The sequence below is a fragment of the Quercus suber genome, unplaced genomic scaffold (genome assembly GCF_002906115.3).
Source record: "Quercus suber isolate HL8 unplaced genomic scaffold, Cork oak 2.0 scaffold_89, whole genome shotgun sequence".
NCBI classification, from domain to species: domain Eukaryota; kingdom Viridiplantae; phylum Streptophyta; class Magnoliopsida; order Fagales; family Fagaceae; genus Quercus; species Quercus suber.
Genome location: NW_027069554.1, coordinates 1,119,020 through 1,134,108, shown reverse-complemented (window position 1 = coordinate 1,134,108; position 15,089 = coordinate 1,119,020). Strand labels below are relative to the sequence as shown.

Here is a 15,089-nt window from a genome sequence, read left to right as displayed (position 1 = left end):
AATAAGAGATTTTACATAAAATATGCTATTTTTATGTAAATATATAAAATAAATGTGATTGATTATTAAAAAGGGCAAATGAGTCATTTAAAACAATTTGGCAGCCAGCAATAATTTCAGCTATCGGTTTTTTTTTTTTTTTTTTTCAATAAAAGGACCTATTGATTGTGGATAAACAACTAAAATTTACTGGTACTTATCTAAATCTTTATGGCGAGTCAGTTTGAAACATCTGGAGGAACAAAAAAAAAAAAAAAAGCCATCGTATTGTACTTAAAAAAAAAAAATTTCTAATAAATTTTTTTGATAGAAAATAAATTTTTTTTTTATTCGTCCATATTATTAAATTAAGATTAAAAAAAAAAACGTATACGTCCAAAACTCCCATATATATCTACTGAGTCTAGTAGTCTACTCTTATTCCCAGAACCGAAGCCCACAATTAGGACCCACCATGAGCGGCTGTCGCGTGCCGCATAGGCCAACTCACACGTGTCACAAAGTCTAATTCCAATCTGTCACGTCTCGTATCGGTAAAACCTGTAAAAAGAAAAAAAAAAAAAGCTAAAATCACATCTATTTTTCCCAGATTTTGTATATAGTAAGTGATTATTTATTTATTTTTAAGAAAGTTTATAAGGTGGTTATAATTTTTTATCATCAAATTAATATACTAACCGGTAATTGATATAAGTAAAAATTGAAGCTCAAATATTTTATCTAATTATCAAAGACTTTATCAATAAAAAAAAGATAATACCTTCCGCATTAATTTAATTTAATACGCCAGCTACACGCTATAATAATATTGTAAAATAATTTAGAGTGTGTGGTCCCCACATACCCCAAAGCCATCTTTTTCTAAGTTCTCTTTTCTCTATATAATCACAGCTAGACCTGTCTCTTCAAAGAGAACCCAAAATCTCCTTCTCTTTCTTTCTCTCTGTGCTTTCTCTGTTTCTCTGGTCTATAATCTTTCTCTGTCTTTCTCTCTCCCTCTCTTTCTTAGTGTGCTGTTCGTTTCCCGGGAAAGTCGGCGTTTGGTTGGATAGTTTAGGCTGGCTATACCTCGATTCGAACCTCAACAACCATATATTTCTCTCTGCACGTGACTAGGGAGATTCTCTCTGAAAATAGCGTGTGTGAAAATTATTGTTATTATTATTATTTTTTTAAATTTTAATAAACTACCTGTATTTGTCTCTGAATCAAACGGATTTTTCTCTGCAAAAAAAAAAAAGCCATTTGATTTGGCGGAGAACCAAGCTGAACCGTTTAGATCTGTGAATCTTATCGTAAATATATTAAAAAAAAAAAAAAGAATCAGAGAGAGAGAGAGAGAGAAAATAGTGAAACTCTCTCTCTTTCGAAGTTTATCTTTTTGTTTCTTCGCTCAGATTTGAGTTTATCTGTATCTTGTATTTCAATCTTATTTGGACTAAAATACTTAGATCCGATTTAGGCTCCTAAAAGAGCTCGAAATTTCTTCAAATTTTGAAGTATATAAAAGAATCGGGAATCTAGCTAATATTGGACTTTCGATAATTCCCGAAAATGTTAGCGAGTTCGGGTTCGATTCTCCATCTCCGAACTGGTTCTTCCTCTACTCTGCTTTCGCTTAACAAGTCCTCGAACCAACCGAAACCGAAACTCAATGCTGCCCCGATAACCCGGTTCAGTACTCGGTGGTCGGCGGCGGCGGCGGCGAAGAAGTCGTCGTCGTCGGTGAATGTATTAGACAAGAAGTTTTTGGGGACCCGATTGAGAGCTTCCGGGTCGGGAAGGCTCCATTTTTGGCAGTCGGATGGACCCGGCCGGACGCCGAAGCTCAGGGTCGGAAAAGTCCGCTCCGCATTGTCTTCTGTGCCCGAAAAGCCCCTCGGGTTATACGACCCGTCGTTTGATAAGGACTCGTGCGGGGTCGGGTTCGTCGCGGAGTTATCCGGCGAAAGTAGCCGCAAAACGGTATGTATGTATGTGTGTGCGCGTTTGTATTTTGCATGCATGTGTGAGATATTTTGTTTTTGTGCATGTGAATTTAAGCTATGTGATTTGTGGGCGCGCGTGTTTGTTTTGTTGCTGAAGTGGGTGTTGGGTGTTTTTGATTGGGGGTTGTTGGATTTGTGGGTGTGCGTGAGTGTGTGTTAAAAACTTTATAGCTTTAATGGGTTTTTAATGGTTTTTGTAGGTAACTGATGCTTTGGAAATGTTGGTACGTATGGCACATAGAGGTGCTTGTGGCTGTGAAGCCAATACCGGTGATGGGGCTGGAATTCTTGTCGCTCTTCCTCACCAATTCTACAAGGAGGTACTCTATATATATATAAAAAAAAAAAAATTTGGATTCTATTTAGGATTATTTTTTTTTTCACCTACTTTGCAATTTCTATATGTTGGTTTCTGTTTATTTTGACTGATTTTAGCCCAAAAAAATGTTTTTTTTCCCTCTCAGTGGGGTATTGTATTAAATTTATCATTAAATTTCCTTTTTTTTTTACTTGTTTGTTTCTAGTGGTCCCTGTTCTGGAGACATTTTCCCCGGAAAAAAGTTTCAATATATTTTGAAAATACTAAAAATTTGTTCTTGTTCAAGAGCCTCTGGTTTTTTTTTTTTTTTTTTTTTTTATTTAATTTTTTTTTTTATGATTAGCAATTAGGCAAATTGATCTATGTTAGTTGAATTTGGGATTTATTTTTTGTTGTTGGGTAAAGATTTGATTTCATTGATGTTTGGTTGGTTTTTTTGTTTAGGCTGCTAAGGATCTTGGGTTTGAGCTTCCATCACCAGGTGAATATGCTGTTGGCATGTTCTTTTTGCCCTCGTCTGACACTCGGAGGGATGAAAGCAAAAATGTATTTACAAAGGTAATTTTGATTTGAGGTTTAATGTTTGCCTTCGAGGGGTTTCTTTATCCATTTTCACCAATCATACAGTTTAATTGCTACGTGTCATACACACACTGTCAGTTACTTTGTTGTTATCTTAAACTACTTTGTTTGATCCTGTAACACTTCCAATTTTGTTGTTCAATTTGAACGGACAAGTCTTTTTACTAGTGCAGTAAAATTTCCTTATTTGCATGGCACTTATTTGGTTTGAAAACAAATTTCCCAGCTATTTTCTGCTGATATCTGGAATTTGGAAATCCCATTATGATCCAACGTGAAACATGCCATCAATACGTAGGTGGTCTTCTTATGCCTGTCTTTATTGGAGGAGATTGACCCTTCACTTCACCCCCATGACCATGCCTATATCACTTACAATCACAATGTATATTAGCCAGATGGACTATGGTCCTGTGAATATAACTTCTTTCCTATTTAGGTGGTCTCCTCAGTGGATTCCGTGTTCTTTATTGAAAGTGGTTTTTGCTGCATACCTGCTTATGTTTCACTATGTCCAATTTGCTTTCTTTACTTTCTCATCTGCTTCTTCTAATGATTTTATCTTTTTGCCGGAATATTTATGAAAATATTTTTTTGAAGGTTGCGGAGTCTCTTGGGCATACTGTTCTTGGGTGGCGACGTGTGCCAACAGATAACACAGATCTGGGCCATTCTGCCTTGCAGACAGAACCCGTGGTTGAGCAAGTGTTCCTTACCCCAGCACCTGAGTCACAAGTTGATTTGGAGCAGCAGGTACATTTCTTTTTCTGATACCCTACAAGTTAGTTACAGAGGATCAAGGTGGAAGGCATGATTCTTATGCAGCAGTATTGTTAGGAGAAGGTTTTCTTCTTAATCACATTGATAGTTTCGTTTTCCCAATTGTCAATTTTTTGGAGCAAAGCATATGTTTTCAATTAGGAACTCATTTTGAGAATTGAGTTGGTAAAAGAAAAATGTTGCATGATTTGATGATTCAAACCAACCTGAATGTTTTGGACACAAAGGAAACAAAGGGTTTGATTATTTGTACTTCAATTTATTTTTTATAGTTAATGTGGGAACAAATTTGATAGCATTCTCCTGTAGTTAATGCTTCTTTTCATTGCTTTCTCCACAGATGTACATACTGAGAAGGGTTTCAATGATTGCTTTAAGAGCTGCTTTAGACCTTGAATATGGGGGTGCCAAGGACTTCTATATCTGTTCACTTTCCTCAAGGTGAGCTTTTTGGAAAGCCAAATCACTAGGTAGTATATCATCTAGTTTCTTTGCCTACTTGCAATAACATTGTTCATTTCTTTTCCTGATTTGTGCAGGACTGTTGTTTACAAAGGTCAGTTAAAGCCAATTCAGTTGAAGGATTATTATTACGCAGATATTGGCAATGAAAGGTTTACGAGCTACATGGCCCTGGTAAATATTTTATCCATTCACTTTTCTTCTCTCTACACTAACCTCATACTCCAACAAACAGCATGGGAACAACCGGTAACTGAAGAAGTGCAAGGTTGAGGAATGACTTCTGAGGCATTGAGGTTTGAATGATCTCTTAAGTACTTCCACTCCCTTGATTACTGTTTGAATTTGGATGCTGGATTAGATGCTTTGGGTGAGTTGGTTAGAAAGCTTCATTATCAAGATAATCATGTTTGCAGAGAAACTAGGTGCAGTGCTCTTTGTGATCAGTTATTGAGGATGAGATTTTTCAATCGACTGGTGGGAAAGAAATTGTGTTGATCAAACTAGCTTAGGTTTTCCAAGATTTATAATGGCATTGCATTAGTGCCTAAAAAAAAATTTCATCTATGCTGTTTCCACATCTACTTATTATACTCTGAATATGGTAGATTGGATTGCCCATGACAATCTTGGTTCTTTTGATTGTTGGTGCAGATCCACTCTCGATTCTCAACAAATACATTTCCTAGCTGGGATCGTGCTCAACCTATGCGTGTCTTGGGCCACAATGGAGAAATTAACACTCTTAGAGGCAATGTAAACTGGTATGTTGTTGAGCAAAAGGGTTTTGGTTATGTTCTTAGTGAATGGTGGGATTGAATGATGTACTGTATAACTAATAAAGATCGTTCTGAACATAAAACTATGCATGTCTTGTTAAATCAGTTTGTGATTGATACATAAGCAATGCACCTTGATTTAGACACGGTTCCTTTATTTCCTGTCAAGAATGCTTGTTCATGGCTGAAGTTAATAATTGTGATGTCATCTCACAAGAACATTTCCTACTGATGTTTTGCCATTATTGTCATTGGGTAAAACTTGTAATTCAAATTTTAGTAATGTTGTGAAATGTGCTTGTCCTTTGATTGGTTGCTTATAATATATGCTGGTGAAGATCAAACAGAAAGGCCACTTTTTATCTGAATGCGCTTTATGAGAGTTGAAATAAATATAAGTGTTAAATGATGCTTCATAAGATACAGTTCTCATCGACGCTGCTCAGTTAATGACTTCTTGAACAGGCATATGATATCTGGAGGATACTCCAGAATTACAGTCTTTAAGCTCATTGTTGACTGCAAGGAATAAATAAAGGAATCTTTAAAAATCCACTTGGTAAAGAACTTGAGTTTGTTTATGAGACAATCACCATAGTCTAAATCTATTTATATAAAAAAAAAACCATAGTCTAAATCTGTCTCTAAAACCTTGCCAACCACTGTGTGCATTCTGTTAATTCACAAAATTACTAAAACGAGGGAAACTGTGAAAAACACATAGGCCATAGCTGGCTGATTTACAGCATATGGTCCTGTCAAAGCTGATCTCTCTCTCTCTCTCTCTGGTTCCAGAATAGTGAATGGACTGACACATTTTACGTTTTACTCAGGATGAAGGCCCGTGAGGGTCTATTACAGTGTAAGGAGCTTGGTCTCTCAACTAATGAGTTAAAGATGCTTCTACCAATTGTTGATGCCAGTTCATCTGATTCAGGTGAACTTTTTAGCTTGATATCTTGTATATATGCATTCATATATAAGTTCTTGCTTGAAGGTTATGAAGGTTAAATGGTTAGATGCATTATAAGTTCTGTTTATGATCTTATCATATTATGATGTGCCTTTTATGACCTTTTTTTTATGTCCATAGGAGCTTTTGATGGCGTCCTTGAGCTTCTAGTTCGAGCTGGTAGAAGTCTTCCTGAAGCAATTATGATGATGATTCCTGAAGCATGGCAAAATGACAAGAATATGGACTCTGATCGAAAGGCACTGTATGAATATTTCTCAGCTCTGATGGAGCCATGGGATGGCCCAGCTCTTATATCATGTAATAATTCTAGCAATTTTTGCACTCTCTCCAAATCTTTATAATAAATATTATCTAATTTTTCAGCTATATTTGTGAAATCATTTGCAGTTACTGATGGCCGCTATCTGGGAGCAACTTTGGACCGCAACGGGCTGCGACCTGGGCGTTTCTACGTCACCCACAGTGGACGAGTTATCATGGCCAGTGAAGTTGGTGTAGTAGACATTCCACCTGAAGATGTGAGTAGGAAAGGCAGGCTAAACCCTGGCATGATGCTTTTAGTGGATTTTGAGAAGCATATTGTTGTTGATGATGACGCCTTGAAGCAGCAATACTCACTGGCAAGGCCTTATGGCGAGTGGCTTAAAAGGCAAAAAATTCAACTCAAGGATATAGTTGACTCTGTTCATGAATCTGAAAGGGCCCTTCCTCTTATTGCGGGAGTGATTCCTGTAAGTATGAGAATGCTGTTCTCTTTAATTTTCTATTGTGAGAAATTCTCATTTTGGTTAATGTATTTTCTTACTTTAGGCATCTAGCAATGATGGCAACATGGAAAACATGGGCATTCATGGTTTATTGGCTCCATTGAAAGCTTTTGGGTATGTAAATCTCTGTCCTGCAAATGCTATTACTTTCTTGAATTTTACACTTGACTGGAATGATTTACTAATTGTTGCATCCCTATGTAGTTACACTGTTGAAGCTTTGGAAATGTTGTTGCTACCCATGGCAAAAGAAGGTGTAGAAGCCCTTGGTTCTATGGGAAATGATACTCCCTTGGCTGTAATGTCTAACAGAGAGAAGCTCACTTTTGAGTACTTCAAGCAAATGTTTGCCCAAGTAACAAATCCTCCAATTGATCCTATTCGGGAGAAGATAGTCACCTCCATGGAATGCATGATTGGTCCAGAAGGTGACCTGACAGAGACCACTGAAGAACAATGTCATCGTCTTTCTTTAAAAGGTCCTCTTTTATCTATTGAAGAAACAGAAGCAATAAAAAAGATGAATTATAGAGGTTGGCGAAGCAAAGTTCTAGACATAACTTATTCTAAGGACCGAGGTAGCAAGGGACTGGAGGAGACGCTGGATAGGATATGTGCTGAAGCACATGATGCAATTAAGGAGGGTTATACATTACTTGTGCTTTCTGACAGAGGTATAACATTCTCTCCTTTTTTGGTACATTTAATTTCATCCAATAAATTAAGCATTTGTAGTTGATTTGAGTTGAGCTGAGTTACATTTAAATGCATTTAACAGATACTTGATGGAAAACCATGGCTTTCTGACTGATTTATTTTTCCTTGTTGAATTTGTAGCTTTCTCACCTAAGCGTGTTGCTGTAAGCTCCCTCTTGGCTGTTGGTGCTGTACATCAACATCTAGTTAAAAAGCTTGAGCGCACTCAAGTTGGGTTGATAGTTGAAACTGCTGAGCCACGTGAAGTACACCATTTCTGTACACTGGTTGGATTTGGTGCAGATGGTATATGCCCATACTTGGCTATAGAAGCTGTTTGGAGATTGCAGGTTGATGGAAAGATCCCACCGAAAGCAAGTGGTGAGTTTCACTCCAAGGAAGAACTGGTAAAGAGGTACTTCAAAGCAAGCAACTATGGAATGATGAAGGTTCTTGCCAAGATGGGGATATCAACTTTGGCATCTTATAAGGGTGCTCAGATTTTTGAAGCTCTGGGTCTTTCGTCAGAAGTGATCGAGAGGTGCTTTGCAGGAACCCCAAGTAGAGTTGAGGGTGCAACATTTGAGATGCTTGCCCGTGATGCACTTCATCTGCATGAGTTGGCATTTCCTTCTCGAGCTTTCCCTCCTGGAAGTGCGGAAGCTGTTGCACTGCCAAACCCAGGGAATTATCATTGGAGGAGGGGTGGTGAACTTCACTTGAATGATCCCCTTGCCATAGCAAAGCTGCAAGAGGCTGCCCGAACTAACAGTGTAGCTGCCTACAAAGAATATTCCAAGCTTATTCATGAGTTGAATAAAGGCTGCAATTTGCGGGGGCTCTTGAAATTTAAAGAGGCAGAGGAAAAAGTTCCTTTGGATGAAGTGGAACCTGCCAGTGAAATTGTCAAACGGTTCTGTACTGGGGCCATGAGTTATGGATCAATATCATTGGAGGCGCACACAACATTGGCTATTGCTATGAATAAGATTGGAGGAAAGTCGAATACAGGTTTGCTTTTTACTACCTTTATAATGTCCCCACATTTAACTAGAGTACTTACTTAGTGTTTGGTCAAGGTTCAGCTAAATACTATAACATTCATACGTGGGAATTTGGTGACGATTGAATCAGGCTTTGGAATTGATCTTTTTTGCATTGCTTATGTAATGAGCTTTTTATATGTAATTTCTTACACATGAATTTTTTTAAATTTTTTAATTTTTTTATAAAAATTTTAGGAGAAAAGGACTAATGATATTTTCAAATCACTAATTCTTCATTTGAATTTCGCTGAAGGTGAGGGAGGTGAGCAGCCATCTCGCATGGAGCCTCTTCCAGATGGCTCAAGGAACCCAGAAAGGAGTGCAATTAAGCAGGTTGCAAGTGGGAGATTTGGAGTTTCGAGTTATTACCTTACTAATGCTGATGAATTACAGATAAAAATGGCTCAGGTACCTGTTTGATGTTATACGTTTGAACTTCAGTTTATGTCTTTTGATGTTCATACATTCCTATTTGGCCCCTATATTCCTATTGGAATGGAGGTTCCTCTTGTTTATGGATCTGTGTTCATGGCAGATGATGTTGTATCTGCAAAGCACCTCTGGGTGCCTTTGCATCTTTTTCTGACACGTACATTTGGCATTTGGTGAGGTTAAATAAGAACTGAGTTTGTTTATTCTCTGTAATTGATGTTGTTCTAACTTCGATCTTTGTCATTGCTCAGGGGGCCAAGCCTGGTGAAGGAGGTGAGCTTCCTGGACACAAAGTTGTAGGAGAAATTGCGGTCACCAGAAATTCTACTGCTGGGGTGGGACTTATAAGTCCTCCTCCACATCATGATATTTATTCAATTGAAGATCTTGCCCAATTAATTCATGATCTTAAGGTTTGTGCACATGCTGTTCCTATACCTGTTTCTTTGGTAAATTTACTTATTGTATCCCCCTTCCTCCACTGAAAGACCTTATAAGCTGCTTATTTGTGTTCTTTTGTTCAGCTCCCTTTCATTTGTTAGACTATTGGTTTTGCTATTAGGTAGAAATAAACAATGAGTCTAGATGTAAACTGAATCTTTTTCAGGAAAATGGGGGTTGAAATTTGTATACTTTTAATTGATTAATGGAGTTGTAGGCCATCTGATGTCTTTCCTTTGATTTGTAGAACTCCAATCCCGCGGCTCGAATTAGTGTGAAGTTGGTATCTGAAGCTGGCGTGGGAGTTGTTGCTAGTGGTGTGGTGAAGGGGCATGCTGATCACGTTCTGATCTCAGGTCATGATGGAGGAACAGGGGCCTCTAGATGGACTGGAATCAAGAATGCTGGGCTCCCATGGGAACTTGGTTTGGCTGAAACTCACCAGACATTGGTTGCTAATGACCTTCGTGGTCGAACAGTTCTCCAGACAGATGGCCAACTTAAAACTGGAAGAGATGTGGCTATAGCTGCACTTCTTGGTGCAGAAGAATTTGGCTTCAGCACAGCACCTCTCATTACTCTTGGCTGCATCATGATGCGAAAGTGCCACAAGAATACCTGCCCTGTGGGCATTGCTACCCAAGATCCAGTACTTCGAGCGAAGTTTGCTGGAGAACCAGAACATGTTATTAACTTTTTCTTCATGGTAGCAGAGGAAATGAGGGAAATAATGTCACAACTTGGACTTCGAACTGTAAGAGAGATGGTTGGCCGTTCAGATATGCTTGAAGTGGATAAACAAGTGACTAAGAACAATGAGAAGCTGGACAATATTGATCTCTCTTGTGTACTTAGACCTGCTGCTGAACTTCGACCTGAAGCTGCACAGTACTGTGTCCAGAAACAGGATCATGGCTTGGATATGGCACTGGACCAAGAACTTATTTCACTGTCGACAGCTGCATTAGAAAAGAGTCTTCCTGTGTACATTGAAACACCAATCTACAATGTGAACCGTGCTGTTGGAACAATGCTTAGTCATGAAGTGACTAAACGCTATCAAATGGCAGGGCTCCCTGCAGATACCATCCATATCAAATTCACTGGAAGTGCAGGTCAGAGCCTTGGAGCATTCCTCTGCCCTGGAATAACGCTGGAGCTTGAAGGTGACAGCAATGACTATGTCGGTAAAGGGTTATCTGGTGGCAAGATTGTAGTTTATCCTCCAAGGGAAAGCAAGTTTGATCCAAAAGAAAACATTGTAATAGGTAATGTGGCTCTCTATGGGGCAACAAGTGGGGAGGCGTATTTCAATGGGATGGCAGCAGAAAGATTTTGTGTTCGTAATTCTGGGGCTAAGGCCGTTGTTGAAGGTGTTGGTGATCATGGATGTGAGTACATGACTGGTGGGACTGTTGTTGTACTTGGAAAAACTGGCAGAAATTTTGCTGCAGGTATGAGTGGTGGTATTGCATATGTCCTTGATGTGGATGGAAAATTCCAATCTCGATGCAATACTGAGCTTGTAGATCTTGATAAAGTTGAACAAGAAGAGGATATCATGACTCTTAGAATGATGATACAGCAACATCAGCGTCACACAAACAGCCAGCTTGCCAAAGAAATACTTGTTAACTTTGAGAATCTTCTGCCTAAATTCATTAAAGTTTTCCCTAGGGAGTATAAACGGGTTCTTGCAAACATGAAAGCAGAGGAAGCCTCCAAGGAGGCTGTTGAACATGCTTCTGAAGAAGCTGATGAACAAGATGAGGGAGAATTATGGAAAAAAGATGCTTTTGAAGAGCTTAAGAAGTTAGTATCTGCATCTTTAAATGGAACGTCCAATCAGGTAATTCTCTTCTGATGGTAATTAGACATTACGTTTAACTCTGAATATTGGTCCTCTCTCTCTCTCTCAAACACGAGAATTTTTATAGCTAGGTGGTTCATAAAATCAAAATCCACGACATATTTCACAACTACCAATGTGGCAAGTTGTTAATAGTGGATAAAAAAGTGGTATCAATGGTGGGTCCAGATGAGAATCATCAATAACTTTCCAACTCAGCAATGGTGAAATTTGTTGTAAAAAATGCTGTTTGTAGCATTTCTCGATTCAAAACCTGTAAGAAAGTGAGGATTTCCTCATGATAAGAGGAAGGGGTTGAATCATAATTCATTTATCAGAAGCTGAGTCCGTAGCTGGTCATATTGATTTCTTGACTGGAAAGTTTTAGTCTTCAAAACCACCTCACTTCTAAAGGAGGTTTCTCCTTGCTTATGCATTTGATAGGCTTAGTTTTCTACTTCACCTGTATAGTGTGTATAATTTATATGAGGGTCTGATGTTAGTGGTGATATTTGCAGAAGGTAGAAGAGGCTGAACCATTGAAGAGGCCTACTCAGGTTGCCAATGCAGTCAAAGATCGAGGGTTTGTATCGTATGAGCGTGAGGGTGTTCATTACAGGGATCCTAATGTTCGGATGAATGACTGGAAGGAGGTTATGGAGGAATCAGAACCTGGCCCACTTTTAAAGACTCAGTCAGCCCGCTGCATGGACTGCGGTACTCCTTTCTGCCATCAGGTAAGAATTACTCTCTCATTTTCCCCTTTTTCGTAAATTGTATGTAACTATATATTTTCATCTTGGTTTGAACTTTCATATGCACTTTTCCTCATTTAAATCTTTATTTTTAAATTTTGCAGGAGAATTCTGGATGTCCTCTTGGAAACAAAATACCTGAATTTAACGAGTTAGTGTACCAAAATAGGTGGCGTGAGGCATTAGATCGTCTCCTTGAGACAAATAACTTCCCAGAGTTTACTGGCCGAGTGTGCCCTGCACCTTGTGAAGGTTCTTGTGTCCTGGGCATAATTGAGAATCCTGTATCTATCAAGAGCATTGAATGTGCCATTATAGACAAGGCCTTTGAGGAGGGATGGATGGTACCGCGGCCTCCCCTGGAGAGAACTGGGTATGCCTTTTTTTCTTAGAATATATGAACATGATTTTGTATTTTCTGTCAAGTTTTCCTTCTTTGCAATGAGGAGGGGTTTTTTTTTCCTCCTTTACTGGAGAGATTTGGAATTATTTTCTTGATTAAATAGTTGACTGACAAAGTTACTTTTTGTTGTATCACCCAATTAGAATAGCCCTAGTCTTTTAAGAGAGATTCTATATGGATAATTGCCTTCCATTTCATGAATATAATTAATGTGTATGGTTGCAGAAAAAGAGTTGCAATTGTTGGAAGTGGACCAGCTGGCTTGGCTGCTGCTGATCAGCTAAACAGAATGGGACATACGGTGACTGTGTATGAGCGTGCTGACAGAATTGGAGGACTTATGATGTATGGTGTTCCAAACATGAAGGCTGACAAAGTGGATGTAGTTCAACGGCGGGTGAACCTTATGGCTCAAGAAGGTGTCAAATTTGTGGTTAATGCTAGTGTTGGAACTGATCCCTTGTATTCTCTTGATCGGCTCCGAGAGGAGAATGATTCTGTTGTTTTGGCAGTAGGAGCCACAAAACCAAGGTAAGTTTTAGTAGGTGGATTGATTACGTTAATGGTTTGTCTTCAGTTCCTATTTACCACTAGAAACTCGATTATCTGCACTTAGTCATTAACAGTGCATGTTCAATATTGCTGGCTATTTTTGGTGCAGGGACCTTTCTGTACCAGGACGGGAGCTATCAGGAGTCCATTTTGCTATGGAGTTTCTTCATGCAAATACTAAAAGCTTGCTTGATAGCAACCTCCAGGATGGTAACTACATTTCTGCCAAGGGAAAGAAAGTAGTGGTCATTGGTGGAGGTGACACTGGCACGGATTGCATAGGGACATCTATCAGGCATGGATGTAGTAGCATTGTAAATCTAGAGCTACTCCCTGAGCCACCACGAACAAGGGCCCCAGGCAACCCTTGGCCACAGGTTTAACTTTCTTTACCGCACTATTTCCTTTATGATGCATGTCAATGTCAAGCCTTTTCCTTTAGTTACATAAGTATCTAAATACTGAAGGGACCATCAACCAAAATTTGATAACTAAAAGTAATTGTTTCAGTGTTATCATTTTTACAACAAATTCCTTTATGTTCACATTTTTTTGCTCCAAAGTTGACAAAATTTGCATGAGATTGATAATTTATTGCGAATAATATTAATTTATGTTGAAATATTTGGTTGCTATTTTCAAAGAAAAAGGTTTGCAGAAAATAAGCTTTGCCAAATATATGTTTTGATGCTTATGTAACTAGTTTCTTTAATTTTGGGATTGCAGTGGCCTCGTATATTCCGGGTGGATTATGGGCATCAGGAAGCTGCAACCAAGTTTGGAAAAGACCCAAGATCTTATGAGGTATTGACTAAGCGATTTATTGGAGATGAGAATGGGGTTGTCAAAGGGCTTGAAATTGTACGTCTCCAGTGGGAGAAGGATGCTAGTGGGAAGCTTCAGCGCAAGGAAGTTGAAGGCTCTGAGGAGATCATTGAGGCTGACCTTGTTCTACTAGCCATGGGATTCCTTGGCCCTGAGCCGGTTAGTTTTCTTCATTTTGCTATTACCTTATAATTCATCGTTAGAATGAAACTGGTGACCAAGTTGAGTTTCTCCCTAGAGCAAAGTCTGAAAGAAAACAAATGGCCTAATTAACTTTTTTATTTTAACTAATGAAATCCTGGTCCAAGTTATGTTGGGGCTGAGGTTTAAAACTGAGTTTACCTGGTTTGTTAAAGAGAGTTGCTCATTGATGTTCTGCTTTGTGCTTATACAGACAGCAGCAGAGAAGTTGGGTTTGGAGCAAGACAAGCGATCAAACATCAAGGCAGATTATGGCCGTTTCTCAACCAACGTAGATGGGGTCTTTGCTGCAGGTGATTGTCGGCGTGGCCAGTCTTTGGTGGTATGGGCAATCTCTGAAGGCCGGCAAGCTGCTGCACAGGTTGATAAATATCTTACAAGGGAGGAAAAAGACCTTGAAGTTAGCCCTGTGATCAAGGAAGACCTTATCAAGAGGCATCATGACCTTAACAAGAGGCACCAAGATAGCAGCAAACACACTGTAATGACATAGGTGACGTCAATTATTCTTTCCCATACAGTATTCAAATGAAAGAAGATATAGAAAAAGTATAAATTCAAAAATTGGAGTGGGAGGAAAAAGAGGATTTCCTTGGGTAGCAGCAAAGGTATTTGCAGAAGTAAGAAAATTCTTCAAAGTGGCTGGACATAGATTTTAGGATTTTGGGTTTAATTTATGTATTAATAATGTTTATAGGTTCTTTAAATTTGGTCCTTATTAAGGAATAAAATGTACAGTTTTGCTTCTAAATTATTGATTAAAGAATTGCGTATGGGAAATTTAAATTTTTTTTAATGCTATGTTGATTGAAGTTCTGAGTTGCCTGGATCTCCATTTGTGCACATCTGTCAACAAATTTGAAATGAATAGCTCTCATAAAAGTCCATTAATAATATTTATGAGAGCTATTGATTTCAATAAGTTCATTACAATCTGTGTTGGTCTTGCGATCTTAAATTACTATGAATTGTGTTTATTAATATGTTTTTGCAAGAATTGAGCGATGTATTTGTAGAATTTATTATAGGTTGTGTAGGGCATCTTTTCCTCGTTAAGAATTCAAATAGGTCAATGAATTGATGAAGGGAAAGAAAACTCCCCTTGTCATATTTGTGGGTCATTTGCTTAAGACTCCCAAATCCCAACCCTCTGGAAATTTGGAATGCCTATATTGTCACATTGATGTGCTAACTTTTTTTGAGTGAAAAGGGATAGACTTGTACATGTTCCACTTC

At 38.5% G+C, this 15,089-nt stretch overlaps 1 protein-coding gene across 3 annotated transcripts; it reads left to right on the top strand.

Moving 5' to 3' along the window:
- Positions 1–890: 890 nt before the first annotated feature.
- Positions 891–14,649, top strand: LOC112017959 (glutamate synthase [NADH], amyloplastic). Of its 3 annotated transcripts, XM_024050431.2 has the most exons (22): positions 891–1,965; positions 2,189–2,308; positions 2,752–2,865; positions 3,490–3,642; positions 4,010–4,110; positions 4,209–4,305; positions 4,786–4,895; positions 5,744–5,847; positions 6,004–6,183; positions 6,274–6,617; positions 6,697–6,767; positions 6,858–7,327; positions 7,491–8,360; positions 8,649–8,803; positions 9,079–9,240; positions 9,516–11,117; positions 11,636–11,854; positions 11,977–12,245; positions 12,501–12,806; positions 12,937–13,204; positions 13,554–13,811; positions 14,047–14,649. In XM_024050431.2, exons 1-22 carry the CDS (start codon positions 1,555–1,557, stop codon positions 14,344–14,346), a joined length of 6,684 nt encoding a protein of 2,227 aa, XP_023906199.2. In that variant the 5' UTR covers positions 891–1,554; the 3' UTR covers positions 14,347–14,649. The 3 variants fall into 3 exon arrangements, with proteins under 3 accessions (XP_023906199.2, XP_023906202.2, XP_023906201.2); XM_024050434.2 differs by lacking the exons at positions 891–1,965; positions 2,189–2,308; positions 2,752–2,865; ... (1 more) ...; positions 4,010–4,110; positions 4,209–4,305 and adding an exon at positions 4,367–4,427; XM_024050433.2 differs by lacking the exons at positions 891–1,965; positions 2,189–2,308; positions 2,752–2,865; ... (1 more) ...; positions 4,010–4,110; positions 4,209–4,305 and adding an exon at positions 4,478–4,501.
- Positions 14,650–15,089: the final 440 nt, after the last annotated feature.